At 34.3% G+C, this 13,575-nt stretch overlaps 1 protein-coding gene across 2 annotated transcripts; it reads right to left on the reverse strand.

Moving 5' to 3' along the window:
• Positions 1-1,953: 1,953 nt before the first annotated feature.
• LOC131075226 (putative disease resistance protein At4g11170) lies at positions 1,954-13,104 on the reverse strand. 2 transcript variants are annotated; one of them, XM_058012056.1, is made up of 7 exons: positions 12,922-13,104; positions 12,354-12,491; positions 6,247-6,433; positions 5,241-5,823; positions 4,902-5,156; positions 4,112-4,744; positions 1,954-4,015 (listed from the first exon to the last, which is right to left on the reverse strand). In XM_058012056.1, exons 3-7 carry the CDS (start codon positions 6,375-6,377, stop codon positions 2,048-2,050), a joined length of 3,570 nt encoding a protein of 1,189 aa, XP_057868039.1. In that variant the 5' UTR covers positions 6,378-6,433; positions 12,354-12,491; positions 12,922-13,104; the 3' UTR covers positions 1,954-2,047. The 2 variants fall into 2 exon arrangements, with proteins under 2 accessions (XP_057868039.1, XP_057868040.1); XM_058012057.1 differs by lacking the exon at positions 6,247-6,433 and having other exon boundaries at positions 12,922-13,086.
• Between the last annotated feature and the right edge of the window lie 471 nt (positions 13,105-13,575).

Below are 13,575 nucleotides of genomic sequence, written 5' to 3' on the forward strand. Positions count from 1 at the left end.
AATATGCTCAATAAAATTTTAAGAGTTACCACTCCTCAAAAACAACTATGATAAAGATATCAATAATAGACAAAAAAAGATAAAATAAATAATATGCTATCAATAACAACAAGATAATATGCTTAATAAACTTTTAAGAGTTACCACTCCTCAAGAATAGAAGCCAAGTAGCCTACAAGTACTTGACAAAGAAGCAACAAGGGGCTCCAAAGAAATGATGGCATTTTTGTGTAATGACAATAATGCTTTTAGATATCAATGTAATGAAGAAATGGCAATGAATAGAATATGTAGAGCTAAACATGAGCATCGGTGTGAGTCTTAGAGAGCTGTGAATGCAAGAATTATGTTCAAGAGTGGTAGAATGCAATAACGAAGTTCAAAAGTTCTCAAGTTGGAAGCAAAAGGAAGAAGCAAAAGGAAGAGACTTCAAGCAAAGATAGTGAAGGTAGGTGATTATTTTTAGAAGAATGAATTGAAAAGGAGCAAAAGTGAACCTATACTTTATATTAAGTCCAAAGGTACCAATGATTTACTTATAATTTTTTTATATGTTGATGATCTCATTTACAATAGCAATGGTGAAGTGTTAATAGAAGAATTCAGTAAAGCCATGAAGAGTGAATTTGAAATGACTGATTAGGGTTTGATACTTTACTTTCGAGGAATAGAAGTCAAGAAATTTAGTGATACACGAGAAAAGTATATAACTGATTTTCTTGATAAATTTAGAATGAAGAATTGCAAACAATCAGATACACCTTTGGATATAAAATTAAAATTGGCCAAAGATGATGATACCAAAAAGATAGATACAAAACTATATAGAAGTTTAGTTGGCAGCCTTATGTATCTTACTATAACTAGACCTGACATCATTTATGCGATCATTGTAGTATCAAGATTTATGCAATAAAGAGGATACTTGGGTATGTTCATGGTACATGCAACTCTGACATTTTTTATACACCAATAGACAACTTTAGATTGGTTGGATATATAGACAATCATTGGGCAATATCTATTAACAACAGAAAAGTACATCAAGATATGTATTCAGCTTGGGATAAGGCACAATTTCTTGGTGTTCAAAGAAACAATTAACAATATCACTATTGTTAATGGAAGCAGAGTACATTGTAGCAACATTTACAACATGTCAAGCAATTTTGTTGAGGAGAATACTCGCAGATTTGAAGCAAGAATAAAATACACCCACAAATGTTTACTATGACAATAATTCTACTATTTTTATAACAAAGAATATATTTTCCATAGTCGAACTAAGCCTATAGATATCCGACATCATTTCATCAACAATCTTGTGGCAGATGGACATATTGAACTACAGTTTTGCAAAAATAATGATTAGCTAGCAGATGTGTTTACAAAAGCAATTTCAAAGAATTTTTATGCTAATATCGAGGATTTATTACACTAAGGGGGAGAATAATAGCAGCAATGCTTAGGACGAACACCGTCTGTTCACCAGCTTACTGGAAACTTCTGCCAATAGGAAACGTCCTGCCAAATGTCATTAAGAACCGCCTTAATCCTTTTAACATTACCTCATTTGCAAAGTGGCATCCGTATCCACTTCTTCTACCGCTTGCAATCTGATTCTTTACTTGCCGTGCACTGCAAGTTTATGAACTGCCCTTCTGTAATTATAAAACAAGGACTAATGTAAGAATTTGATTATCATTATCATAACAAATTAGAGACCTCTACAGAGCTTTGTATCTATGTCTGCCTTTGTAATCTTCACCGACATTAATAGCGCTAGTGTCGTTGCAACAATCTATTACATTGCATGCGTTGTTTTTTGTTTATGCTCTAGCTTCTTTTCTTCTTTTTTTTCTCTCTTTTTAAATGTTCTGCTTATTTTTTTTCTTTTTTTTTTTTGATAAAAGTGGATAGAACCACTAAAATTATATTAAATATTGAGCTTTTTTTTACAGGTGTCTGGTTCAAAGAGCACTGAAGGGAAAGAACCAATAAGAAAACCCTTCAGTATTGCTCAAGAGAACATAAGCCTATCTACCCATTACAAAAACCTCCACCATCTAAGTAACACCCACACCCATCCAAGTATTGTAAAAGCAAATTTAAGATAAAAATATCTTAACCGTAACCATCCTGCCTGGCTTATATTAACAAGACGACCCCATAACAATTTTGCCCTGCTTACCTTGCTTACATCAACAAGACGATCGCTTAACCATTCAATACAATCCCTCCAACATTCTCCCCTGCGTATATTAACAATATGATCCCTTAACCATTCAATAGAATAACTTAACCATTCTCTCCTGCTTATATCAACAATACGATCCCTTAACCATTCTCCCCCTGCTAACAACGTACACACTACAACCACAAATATTATAAGATCCCTAGAACACTGCCCAACTATTGACCGCTTTACCGTATACATCAATTCTGTTCTATAAAATAAATTTGAATATTTGAATGCAGCGCGTTCAAAATTTGCCCTTCCAATAGTTTCGACCAATACTTTCTCTGAAAACTGGCTTCGCTTCCGCAATTCATACGGAGCTGTAATAGAATAATAGGTCTTTGCCCCACGGACATACCTTTTCCCCAGTATTGTCTGGTTCTTTAGCCACTGCCACTCTTTCAATGCTCCTGGTATGCTTACATCACTTAAGTTCGAGAAGTTTTCGTCTTTAAAGTGCTCCAGACGAGATTGAAGATCCTCATAAGGTTGAAGATCCACATGGAATTCAGAACTATCGACATCAATTTCCTTATAAGAATGCCAACTCAATTTGATTTCCTCCAACCGTTGGAAATCTCCCATGTTTGGAAGTCCTTTCATATTGTCGTTATAGACTAGATGGAATACCTGTAATTCATGGCAGCCACTAATATCAGGAGGATCTTCAACCCTCCAGCAATCATAAAGAGTTAACTTCTTTAAACTCCTCAATAGTGAGAAGTTAGGAAACCTTTTTAAATGCATCAGCGTGAAAAAGTAAACAACCTCCAACAAGACACAACATGTTAGGTCTGGTGGCTCCCTTATACCACACTTGTCAAGTTTGAGCACAGTCAAATTTGATAGAAGTCTGAAACTGGGAAGCTCCCTTAGTTCAACCATATTGCATAGTTTAAGAATTTGTAGTGTGTAACAAGACTCTAAACTTTGGGGCGCCGTAGCAGCTTTTGATGAAACAAACAACTCTAGTGTCTTCAAAGCACCTGGCACATCTATATCTGGACATGCCTTCACTGCATCACATTCCCACAATACAATTTTGGATAGTTTCTTACATCCAACCAGGAGCGGTAACGAAGCCATCTGGGAGCAACTGTCGATGACAATACTTAGAAGCTCCACACATTCTCTACAGTCGAGAGGCCCCTTCACTTTATCACACACACTAAATTCCACTTTCTCCAAATGCGGCAAACCATTCAACCTTGGGAAGTCCAAGAGGGATGGACAACGAACCTTTATCTCTCTCAGAAAAACACAGCCGCTAAGATCTCCCAGCCGATTGACCACCTGCCTGCCTGCAATGTCAATCTCAAGATGTTGTAAACCTTCGAGGCTGCTTAGCACCGGAAGTTTAAACATTGTATTTACCTCGCTTATCTGAAGCCACGCCAGCTGTTGCAATTTCTCCATACCTTCAAGCATAGTCAAGTCATTGCATTTGTGTATTATAATACTTCTGAGACGACGCATCCCGCCCAAGTCAAGCTTTCTCATATTCTGCACACCTACAAGCTGAAGCACCAAGAGATTTTGAAGGTCGTGCGGGGTGATCTGGGACGGTCTTCGATGCTTGCACTGCTCCAACTTAGCCAATTCAAAACCTGCATTGTGCTGTGATATTAACCAACGTGTACTACATAGGTCGCCCTTCCACCACAGCCATCTCCCCATTTCATTTGCTTTGCTTTGTGCGAATTCAATATATAGATCGTGTATGCGAATTTTAGATGCAAATTCTTCAATAAGAGCCATCTTACATAAATCCTCAACCTGAAACCACATATAAATTAAGCATTCAGCGGAATTTCAATTAAACGCACAACAATCATAAACTAAAATGTTTTAAAAGCAAATATTCAAACTCACTGCTTTCTCAATAAATGAGATCTCTTTGTTTAGAACCATTGCCAGCCACTCAGTAACTTTGTGGGGAGACATACGAGGCGGCATATATAGGGTGAGAAGCATGAATATGGTGCGATATTCGGAACGCATGCTATCAAAAGCTTTGCCCAGCACAGCCAACAAATCATCCAAACCATAGCTACATCGGTTTACCCAGCCTTCTATCTCACCAGCCCACTTTGACAAATGCGGACCATATTTACTGAAGAGGTGGCCGCCGAAAGCTTTTAAGGCTAACGGATGAAATGTTTTACCTCTCCGACCGACCTCTTCGAACAAAAATCTGTCTGCACACTTGACAGCAAAAACTTTTTCCTCTGCCCCCATCGTTGACACATCTATAGGTGCCTTTTCCAACAAGATTTCTATGGCCTCGTTATCTTCAAGCCTTGGGACGCGCATGCATGACCGCTTACCTATCTTGAAATGCTTTTCTAGAACATCTACACTCCGAGCGCTCAAAAGGATGCAGCTGTTTTCTCCCAACTCCGCCTTAAGATAGTCCGTTACTTCGTCAATACTTTCTTCTGTGACATTGTCGAGAACCAACAATATCCTTTGGCCCTTCACTCGTCTATACAACTCAACTTGTGCCTGTGAGCCATATTAAAAAATACAGAGTACTTATAAATCTTGTTGAAGATTCTTTGTTTAGAGTCATTTACATAACAGTGGAACTGTAAATAGAATTCTATATGGAAAGGGAAAGAACATCCTGGCAAACAAAATTAGAACATATGAAATTGCTCACCTGATCTCGGTCTGTCAGTGTTTGAAGAATCAACTGAGGGCAGCGAGTGAGATATTGCAGGGCAAGCTTTGTTCTTTCAAATGAATCGCCTCTAGAAAATTCCAGATGGCATACTTTACCTTCGAAATCCCCCATTTTGAAGTTGCAGAAAGCCTTGGCAACTGTAGTTTTCCCCTGGCCCGGTATTCCATACAATCCTGCAATACTGGTTCCCTTTTTGACGGACTGGACAGATTTGAAGAAATCTGCAACCTCCTGCAGCCAATAAATATAATAAATAAATAAACTCAATGCATATATGCCTGATAAAAGCAAAAGAACTTAATGAAGTGTTTTCACCTGACACATTCGTTCTTGTCCTTGCATACAACGGACAAGATACCTTGGCGAGGATGTTGGAAGTATATGCCAGATTTCCTTCACAATATCATCTCTGAACTTCACTTCATCATCATTTTCCCTGAAATTTATCCCATTAATTCGCCGTATTAGTTCCAAATCTCGGAGCCATTCGGCTTGCTTTTCCCCGGATATCTTCAACTGTTTCCACTTTTCATTGTCTACCTTCGTGTCTTTAAGAGCATCTGGTGAAATCTGGAAGAACAAGGGTAAAATTTTGAGATTGGGATTCGTACGGGTTCTGTCTCTCGCTTCCACACAAGCAGAGAGTTCCAGCATGGGCCACTTTGATTCGAGGAAATCCTTCGATAGGAGAAAAACTGCTACTTTGCATGTCTTGGCGGCTTCGAATATACGGGAGGGGAAATCTTCTCCCAATGGCAGACTTTCACGATCTTGATCAAAGAAGCAGGAAACGCCGTGGTTTGCAAGGTCTCTATTTAGCTGCCTAACAAAATTTTTCTGCTTACCGCTGTGACTGAGAAATACTTCTTTAGCCACCAAAAGCTTCTGTTCATGGTCACTGTTAAGCGAAATAACGAGTATGTTGGCATGTTTATTTTCCCACATGTATGTGGTCAATTGTAATTTGAACTGCGGTTCATTCAATTAGATAAAAATAGAATATTGATAATTTCTTTCACTTGCAGTTTGTAAGAGCTAAAATAAGAGCTCTAAAAGTAAAATTTACATCAAGATTTTAACTTCATGTTTGATTTTGTATTTTTAGCTGGTATTCATGTACCAAAGATTTCTATATAAAGAGGTAAATTGTAATGAAATCTTTGTCTTTGATCATTGTTTTGTATTTCAGCTTTTGAATGAAAATAAAATTTTATCTACTTTTTGAAACAATATTATGTTTATTGCTATGTAGCAATTTCTGTCTATTTTTTAATTTTTCTTTATGGTGCAAAAGGAAACATTCAAATAAAATGTATCTCACTTGCGAATCGGTTTGTTGGGCTGGGAGAACTCAGTAGTGCGTAAATTTGTAGTCTCCCCGATCGAACGCCGAGCTTGAGAATATTCTCCTCTGCTTAATTTCTTTAATTGAGTGGTGTCGATGTGATCCATTGGGAGGTATTTTGCTAATATTTCTTCACACAATAAATTGGTGGGAGATCATGAGCCTACATGGATAAAAGGTCAATGAAGACAAGTATGCAACGACTTTCCTATATATGTGGATAACAAAGACAAGTAAACAATGACTTTCCAATATCTATATAATGGAAAAATGCATATATTTGTGTGTTGTGTAATTACTAGGGATCCCAAGATCATATAATATTTCCTTTGTTCTAATGTTTGTATGAAATTTAAGAATTTAAAAATAAAGAAAAATAATATTCCACCATTCCAAAAACTCGTGTCTAACAACCTTCATTACAATGGGAATAACCTTAATGAGGGTTATTAGGAGAAACAACTAGTAATATATGTTAATAAATGTTTATTTAGAAAGGTTTACAAATAAATTATTAAAATTTATATGTATGAAAAATAAAAAATAGTTAATTTTTAAGTAAAAATTTATACAAATATAAGATATATATATTTTTATTTTCTAAAATAATATAATTGAAGTGATGAAGAAATTTGGTTTTTGCTAGAGTTTTGGCTTCTTGTTGGTCTGTAATTATTATGGTGACATTTAAGTTGCCACACCTACAAATATTTTCTCTCTTTCAATGACATGTGAGTTTGCATTTAATGCTAGAGCTGAATATTTTTGTAACTTTTTTAATATAAAAACTATCTAAATTTTATAATTAAGATGTAAATGTTTTAAACTAATATATGTTTTAAATATTCTACCATTCCTATAAATAAATTATTGTGTAAGCAAATTGACTGTAGGCTTTTACCTCTCATTATAATTTTCACGTCAATCTAAAATTTAAATCATTAAATGATGTTATATGAATTTGCCTATGGACACCAAACATAAACTAGAATTGGTAGCAAAACTCCAATAAATTTTTAGGATAAACACCATGAGATAGCAATTTTTCTCCAAGAAATTTTGAATGGAAAATGGCAACAACATTCCTTTCAAGCTTCTGTTGTTCACCACAGAGAACTATGAATATGGGAGTATTATCCCAAGGTCTTTGAGAATTAGTAGAAGTATGATTCACCGAGCCTGCAAATCAAAATGTTTTGAATGCATTAAATACAAATTAGTGAAATCGGTTGAAAGAAGACGAGAATGAGGACAATTGAGCCCTCTTCACTATCTAAATAAATTGGATATCTCAATTTGCAAGCTTTGGTGTTCATTGTATGGTTTCAAGTAGGCCCCTCATGCCTACTACGATAAGATGGATAGTTTCTTTCTTACTTTTGGGTTTCACACGATGCCATTTCAATCCATAATTTATGCTCGAAGACATGGGAAGGATCCTCTAATTCTTGTGCTCTATGTCAATGATTTGATTCTTACTGGCAGTTCTTCAATGATTTAAGATACTTAGGACGCTTTGATCAAGCATTTTGATATGATTGACCTTGGCCCCTTGCATTACTTCCTTTCTCTTCAAGTTCATCACTCTTCAAATGAAATTTCTATCTTCTAATAGAAGTATCCTCTTTCTTTTCTTCATATATTTGGAATGGTCGATTGCATGCCTACCACTAATCCTTCAGTTAATGCTACTTTGTATCGATAGTTGGTTGGCAACATTTTGAACTTGGGACATAGTCATCCTGATAATTCCTTTGCAATTAGACTTGTCTCCTATTTCTCTTAAGATCCTCATGAGAGTGATTGGAAGCTAGCCAACACAATATGATGAGTTACATATATACACTACACAGTTGGCATTCGCTAAACATCAAGTGCTACTCAAATTGTGGGCTTCACTTACTAGATTAGGCTAGTGATGTAAATGATTAGAAGTATACTCACAGCTTTGTCTTTTGCCTTGGTCCTAACCCAATTGCATGGTCTTGCAAGCAACAAATTGTCATTGATTGAGGATGAGTATTAAGGTGCAATCTTGGCTACCCATGAGGTTCTTTATCTTTGATATTTGATGACTAAGTTTGAATTTCCTTCTAATCATCTTACAACTCTTTGGCGAGACAATCAAAGTTCTATTTAAATTTCTCACAACCAAGTGGAGCATCAATGTACCAAGCATATTGAAATCCACATGGACTTCATCGGATAGCTCATCTAGGATGGTGTTCTTAGTTTGAAGTATTTTCTTATGAATTAGTAGGTTGTAGACATCTTCACTTAACCTTTGGCATTGCCTCATTCTATTTAGATGCAATCAATGTTAGGGTGAAGGAATTTCTCCTTGGGACGTCTTGATGAGTCCTCTTTTAGTGAGGATTTTTCCCCCATAAGGTTTTTCTCCCTTTCTCTCTTTATGAGAGATTGTATTCCATTTGTACATGGGTACCTCATTGGGCCTTGTTGCTAAGACCCATCTTCAACATCTTCACATAGTTTTTGTTCCTCCCTAAGTTGCACTTCAGGAATGTGTTGGTGTGAATAAGGTTTTTTACTTAGTAAAGGTCGTGTACCTAACTAGTTCTTAGTGGGGACTTCACATGACTTAAGTTTAATACTTAGGTCCTAGGTGGCATTCTATAAATCCTAGTTGTTAAGATAAGACATACAATATCTTATCTTTATTTAATGTTGCTACCTACATCATTTAATATTTGTTTAGTTAGTTATCTCATGTCATAAGATTAAGACATATGTGTCATGTTCATTTCTAATCTTATGCCCTCTTCTTGCCTATATAATCAAGGAATCCCTTGTATCGTATTTTATTATTGATATTAGTGGAATAAAATCTTCTTTGTTGCTTCTCTCTTGTCATGTGGAGGTTATTTGGTGTTACAGATTAAAACTTTTGCATGATTAATTCAGCAAATTGCAATAGTATTGATAAATAAGAATTATATGTTTGATCTTTGTTTTACATTTTCAAGTCTTTTGTTTTCTTGTTTTTAATTAATTTCAATGCTTACACCATCCACTATAATTCAATTTGATAGATTCTCACCAAATAAATTTTCCTCCCTCATGAAATGCAACAATGTCACATGTTTTTTTTTGAACCAAAGAGTTGTACTCCAAATTTTGAGAGTAGGGATAGTCATCGATCATGGATAAATATTTTCATAAGCATTCTATTTGTGATGATATTCTCATTCCATTTGAATCATTCCTAGAGAATGGTGGCATCCATCTTGAGATACCTGACTTGGTGGTTGATATGTATCCAAGTATAATGGAAAATATGGTCATTGGGAATTTCCTAAGTTCTTGGCTAAGTGGTAGACCTAAATAAAATAGAGACTAAAAGGTTAGGTTGAGATCTCAACCAAGGGTAAAGGATTTATCCTTATTTCTTTATTGAATTATGAGGAATTTGTTAGAACCCTGGTCTTTGGTCTTTAGGTAGATTAGAGCTATTCGTGCCAAAAGTGAAAAATTAATTTTTAAGCGAGAGGGGAAGGATATTAATGTGACCCTTGTTTCAATTAGGCTTCTTGATCCACCATTTTAATATTAGGAAGAAAAAGTTATGATGGGCGTTGAAGAAATTTTGAGCACCTTATGATTATTGATGATTTTATCAAGTTTAGTAAATGATTGATGTGCAATATTTTGTGTATGCTAGTATCGATAAGGATCTCCCTTCATCAATCAATTTATCCTCCAATTATGGCCACTAATTCCCATAGGTTAAATACAAAAGTTCTCTCTTTGTTTACCATAACTATAAAAAATTAGATACACATATCCCCACAAGATATTTAAAATTTATGCTAGCCACAAATTGGATACACATATCCCATGCACATATAGATTAAAGGCATGGAAAAATTACAAAAGTTTGAATTGAGCCTTAAATTAGCATGCTATTGTGTCACCTTATTTGCATGTTCTAAAATGTTGGACCTCCCAACTCTATAAGCTAAGGTTTGAGATAAAGCGCCTTAGTCAACAACTTCTAAGGCATCGATCTTCTTAACCAAGATATGAGAGTCTCTTTCAACAACACACCTATATATCTTGAAAATAACAACTATTTTCAAGTCAAGAATTAAATCTTTTTCATATTGAAAAGATTATTGATATTGATACACAAACATCAAGTCTTAGAAGTAATCACCTTTTGTTGTTTGATTCTTTATTTTTTAATTTATTATAATTTTAAACTAATAAAAAGACAAACTAATTTTTTTAACATCTTAATGTTAATTTTAATTATTTTAACTAGTTATTATTATTTGTTCTTTTGAATAATTATATGTTAGTATTTTTTTAATTAAATAAAACATATCATAAAGAATAAGAACTACCACCATGTGACTAAAACAAAAACTAAATTTCATGAGAAGCATTGAATCAAAGAACTAATTATGCTATTTCAAAATTATGTAATATATTTTTATAATTTTAAATAAAAATACTGTACCTTTGACTTTGACTGTAATGAATTATTGCCTAGGCAAACTGACTCTAGACTTTTACCTTGGTTAAAATTTTCACATCAATCTAAAAAAAATCATTAAATGATATATAAATTTGTCTATGTGAACCGAACATGGCCTACAAATTGCAATTGAGGTAAAAACTGCAATTGGAGTTTTACGATAAACGCACTAAGTTAAATCATTAATAATTTCTCCCTCACTGCTACTTAATCACAAGACTGCAATTGGAGGGAGCTATAGCGACTACACAATTACTCAATTGAGCACAGTAAACAATGCTTCTGTCAACGGACGTACTTTTTGGCAAAAGCTTTGCAAACTCACGTCATTCAAACTTTGGAATCCACGTATGCACAACTAAATAATAATTGGGCAACAATATTTCTAATTCATCATAGAGCTGTCAAAGACAGAATACACATCAATCATATATTTAAAAGCTTTTAGTTAAGTATTAATTGAGTTTTATAAAATGATTGCCTAGCAACATAGGCAAATGGTTAGTATTTAAATTTAATTTTTTTTATTTTAAAGTTATTAGTTTAAAAAAAAATTGTAATTGTTTTATTTTAATTAATTATTATTTTATTTATTTTAAATTTATTATTTTTCATTCATTAAAAATATTTAATTATTTTATTGACATATATAATAACAAAAATCATTTAATTATAATGTTTCTATTAAAATATGAGATAGATAAATAAAAATAATTATCTATAATCAGCATATAAGAGAGTTGGTGACTTTTGTTTATCTGAGATAGTGGAATTAGGGAAAATAATTGTTTTTTAATTATCATATCTATATGGACATCAAGAACAAATATGTTAATGTTTTTGATTGATGTTTCTTATATTCAATTTATTTATTGTGAAACAAATGAAAAATTAAAAGAATGAAAAATAAAAAACAAAAGATTTGATTGATAGGATCAACTATCACAAACTTTTTTAAACTTCCTAATATTTTCCATAACAAGTCAAATTATGATATTGCTATTAGGATTCAACTCTATAGTTTTTTAGTCAAACTCATTGACCCATGTTTCATGAGTAGTAATTCACAACAATCCATCTCTCGTGAGAATGAATGGTCTCTACTTAACACACATTGGATCTATGTAGAAATGAAGCATTGGGCCTTCTGACCCATCCTAATACTACTCCAACTCAAATACACTTAAACCATAAAAATTCCTAAATATAAAAAAATATTTTATCATAAATTATATATATATTTTCCAAAAACAAATAAAAACAGGACGTTTGGGAACCAATCCTTACTGTAACATGATAACTGATAACCAAACCAATTACCCACTACAGGACGGTTGACCGGCCTTTTATCAGCAATAAAATTTTGAATAGAAAACAGAGAATAGCTAGAAAGAAAACCCCAGCTACAAAGCAGAAACAAAATCAAAGCCAACATCCCTTATATGTTAGTATTTTTTCAGCAGATTCATCTTTAATCAGCACCCAGAAGAATTTGATCTACTCTGAGCCTCCATTACAGTTGTAAAGGGTACTCTAAAAAAGCATAGAAAAAGAACGCAGATTTTGCAGAAAAACTACATACCTGTGGTAGCAGTATTACTGTCTTCATTTGCCCTATTATTTCTGGTGCTGTTGGAGACTCTCGATGCCACGTTATTGCTTAACGAACTAAATAACTTCTCACAAAGCCAATTTCGACAGAACAACGAAGCAGGGGTTTCTGCGCTAAAAAAGGGGAAATCAGACTATTTCGTCCGCATGGTCTCACCTAAACTTGCTAGGAAAGTGGCTAATTTAATCTACTTTCCTCCACCGCAGTTATAAAGGTTACTGAGAAAAAGCATAAAAAGAACACAGATAACTAGTAATTAAACCAATTACCCACTACTGGACAGTTGACCATTTTATCAGTAGATAAAATTTAGAATAGGAAACAGAAAGTAGCTGCAAAGCAAGAAAACCCCAGCTACAAAGCAGAAACGAAATCAAAGGCAACATTCCTTTTACCTTGAGCATTTTATCAGCAGATTCAACTTTAATTAGAACCCAGAACAATTAAATCTACTTTCCTTCACCACAGTTGTAATGGGTACTGAAAAATGAACATAAAAGAGAACATAGATTTTGCATAAAAACTACCACTTACGTACCTTTGGTAACAGCTTTACTGCCTTACTTTGCCCTATTATTTATGGCGCAGGCAGAGAGCTCCGTATACCATCTTATCGCTTAACGAATTAAATAACTTCTCACAAAGCCATTTTTCCCCGAACAAGCAAGCTGGGGTTTGCGCACTGAAAGAGGGGAAAGCAGACTATTTCGTCCACATTCTCACACCTAAACTTGCTAGGAAAGTGCCCGTACAAGAGAACCCTAAGAAAGGAAACTTCCGTGGCGGTGAATACGGGCATCCAAGCAATAAAAGCTAAAATTGAGATTCCTTAATTAAAAAAGAGCTAGGTAGCATTAACTCTAATTTGAGAGCCTACGAAAAATGCATCCTACTTTTCAATTCCATTTTGTAACGTGAAATCTATAGATTCAATGAAAGAGAACATCTCAATCAAATTTCACATCTTAGGGAAATGCAATGAAATACAAGAATGACCATTGTGAAGAACTTGTAATTGTAAAATGGAAAAAGTACTAACGAATTTCAACATGGCTACAAGGATTATATGATAATTTTGCATTATATGTGAGAAGAGATCAGGGGAAGAGCACTAGTAATCGTTATAGTTCTAATGACCGCACACTTATTATCATAGTGACCCCCCAATGGGCGTCATAGTTCGAATTTTTGA

Source organism: Cryptomeria japonica, unplaced genomic scaffold (assembly GCF_030272615.1).
Source record: "Cryptomeria japonica unplaced genomic scaffold, Sugi_1.0 HiC_scaffold_92, whole genome shotgun sequence".
Taxonomy (NCBI): domain Eukaryota; kingdom Viridiplantae; phylum Streptophyta; class Pinopsida; order Cupressales; family Cupressaceae; genus Cryptomeria; species Cryptomeria japonica.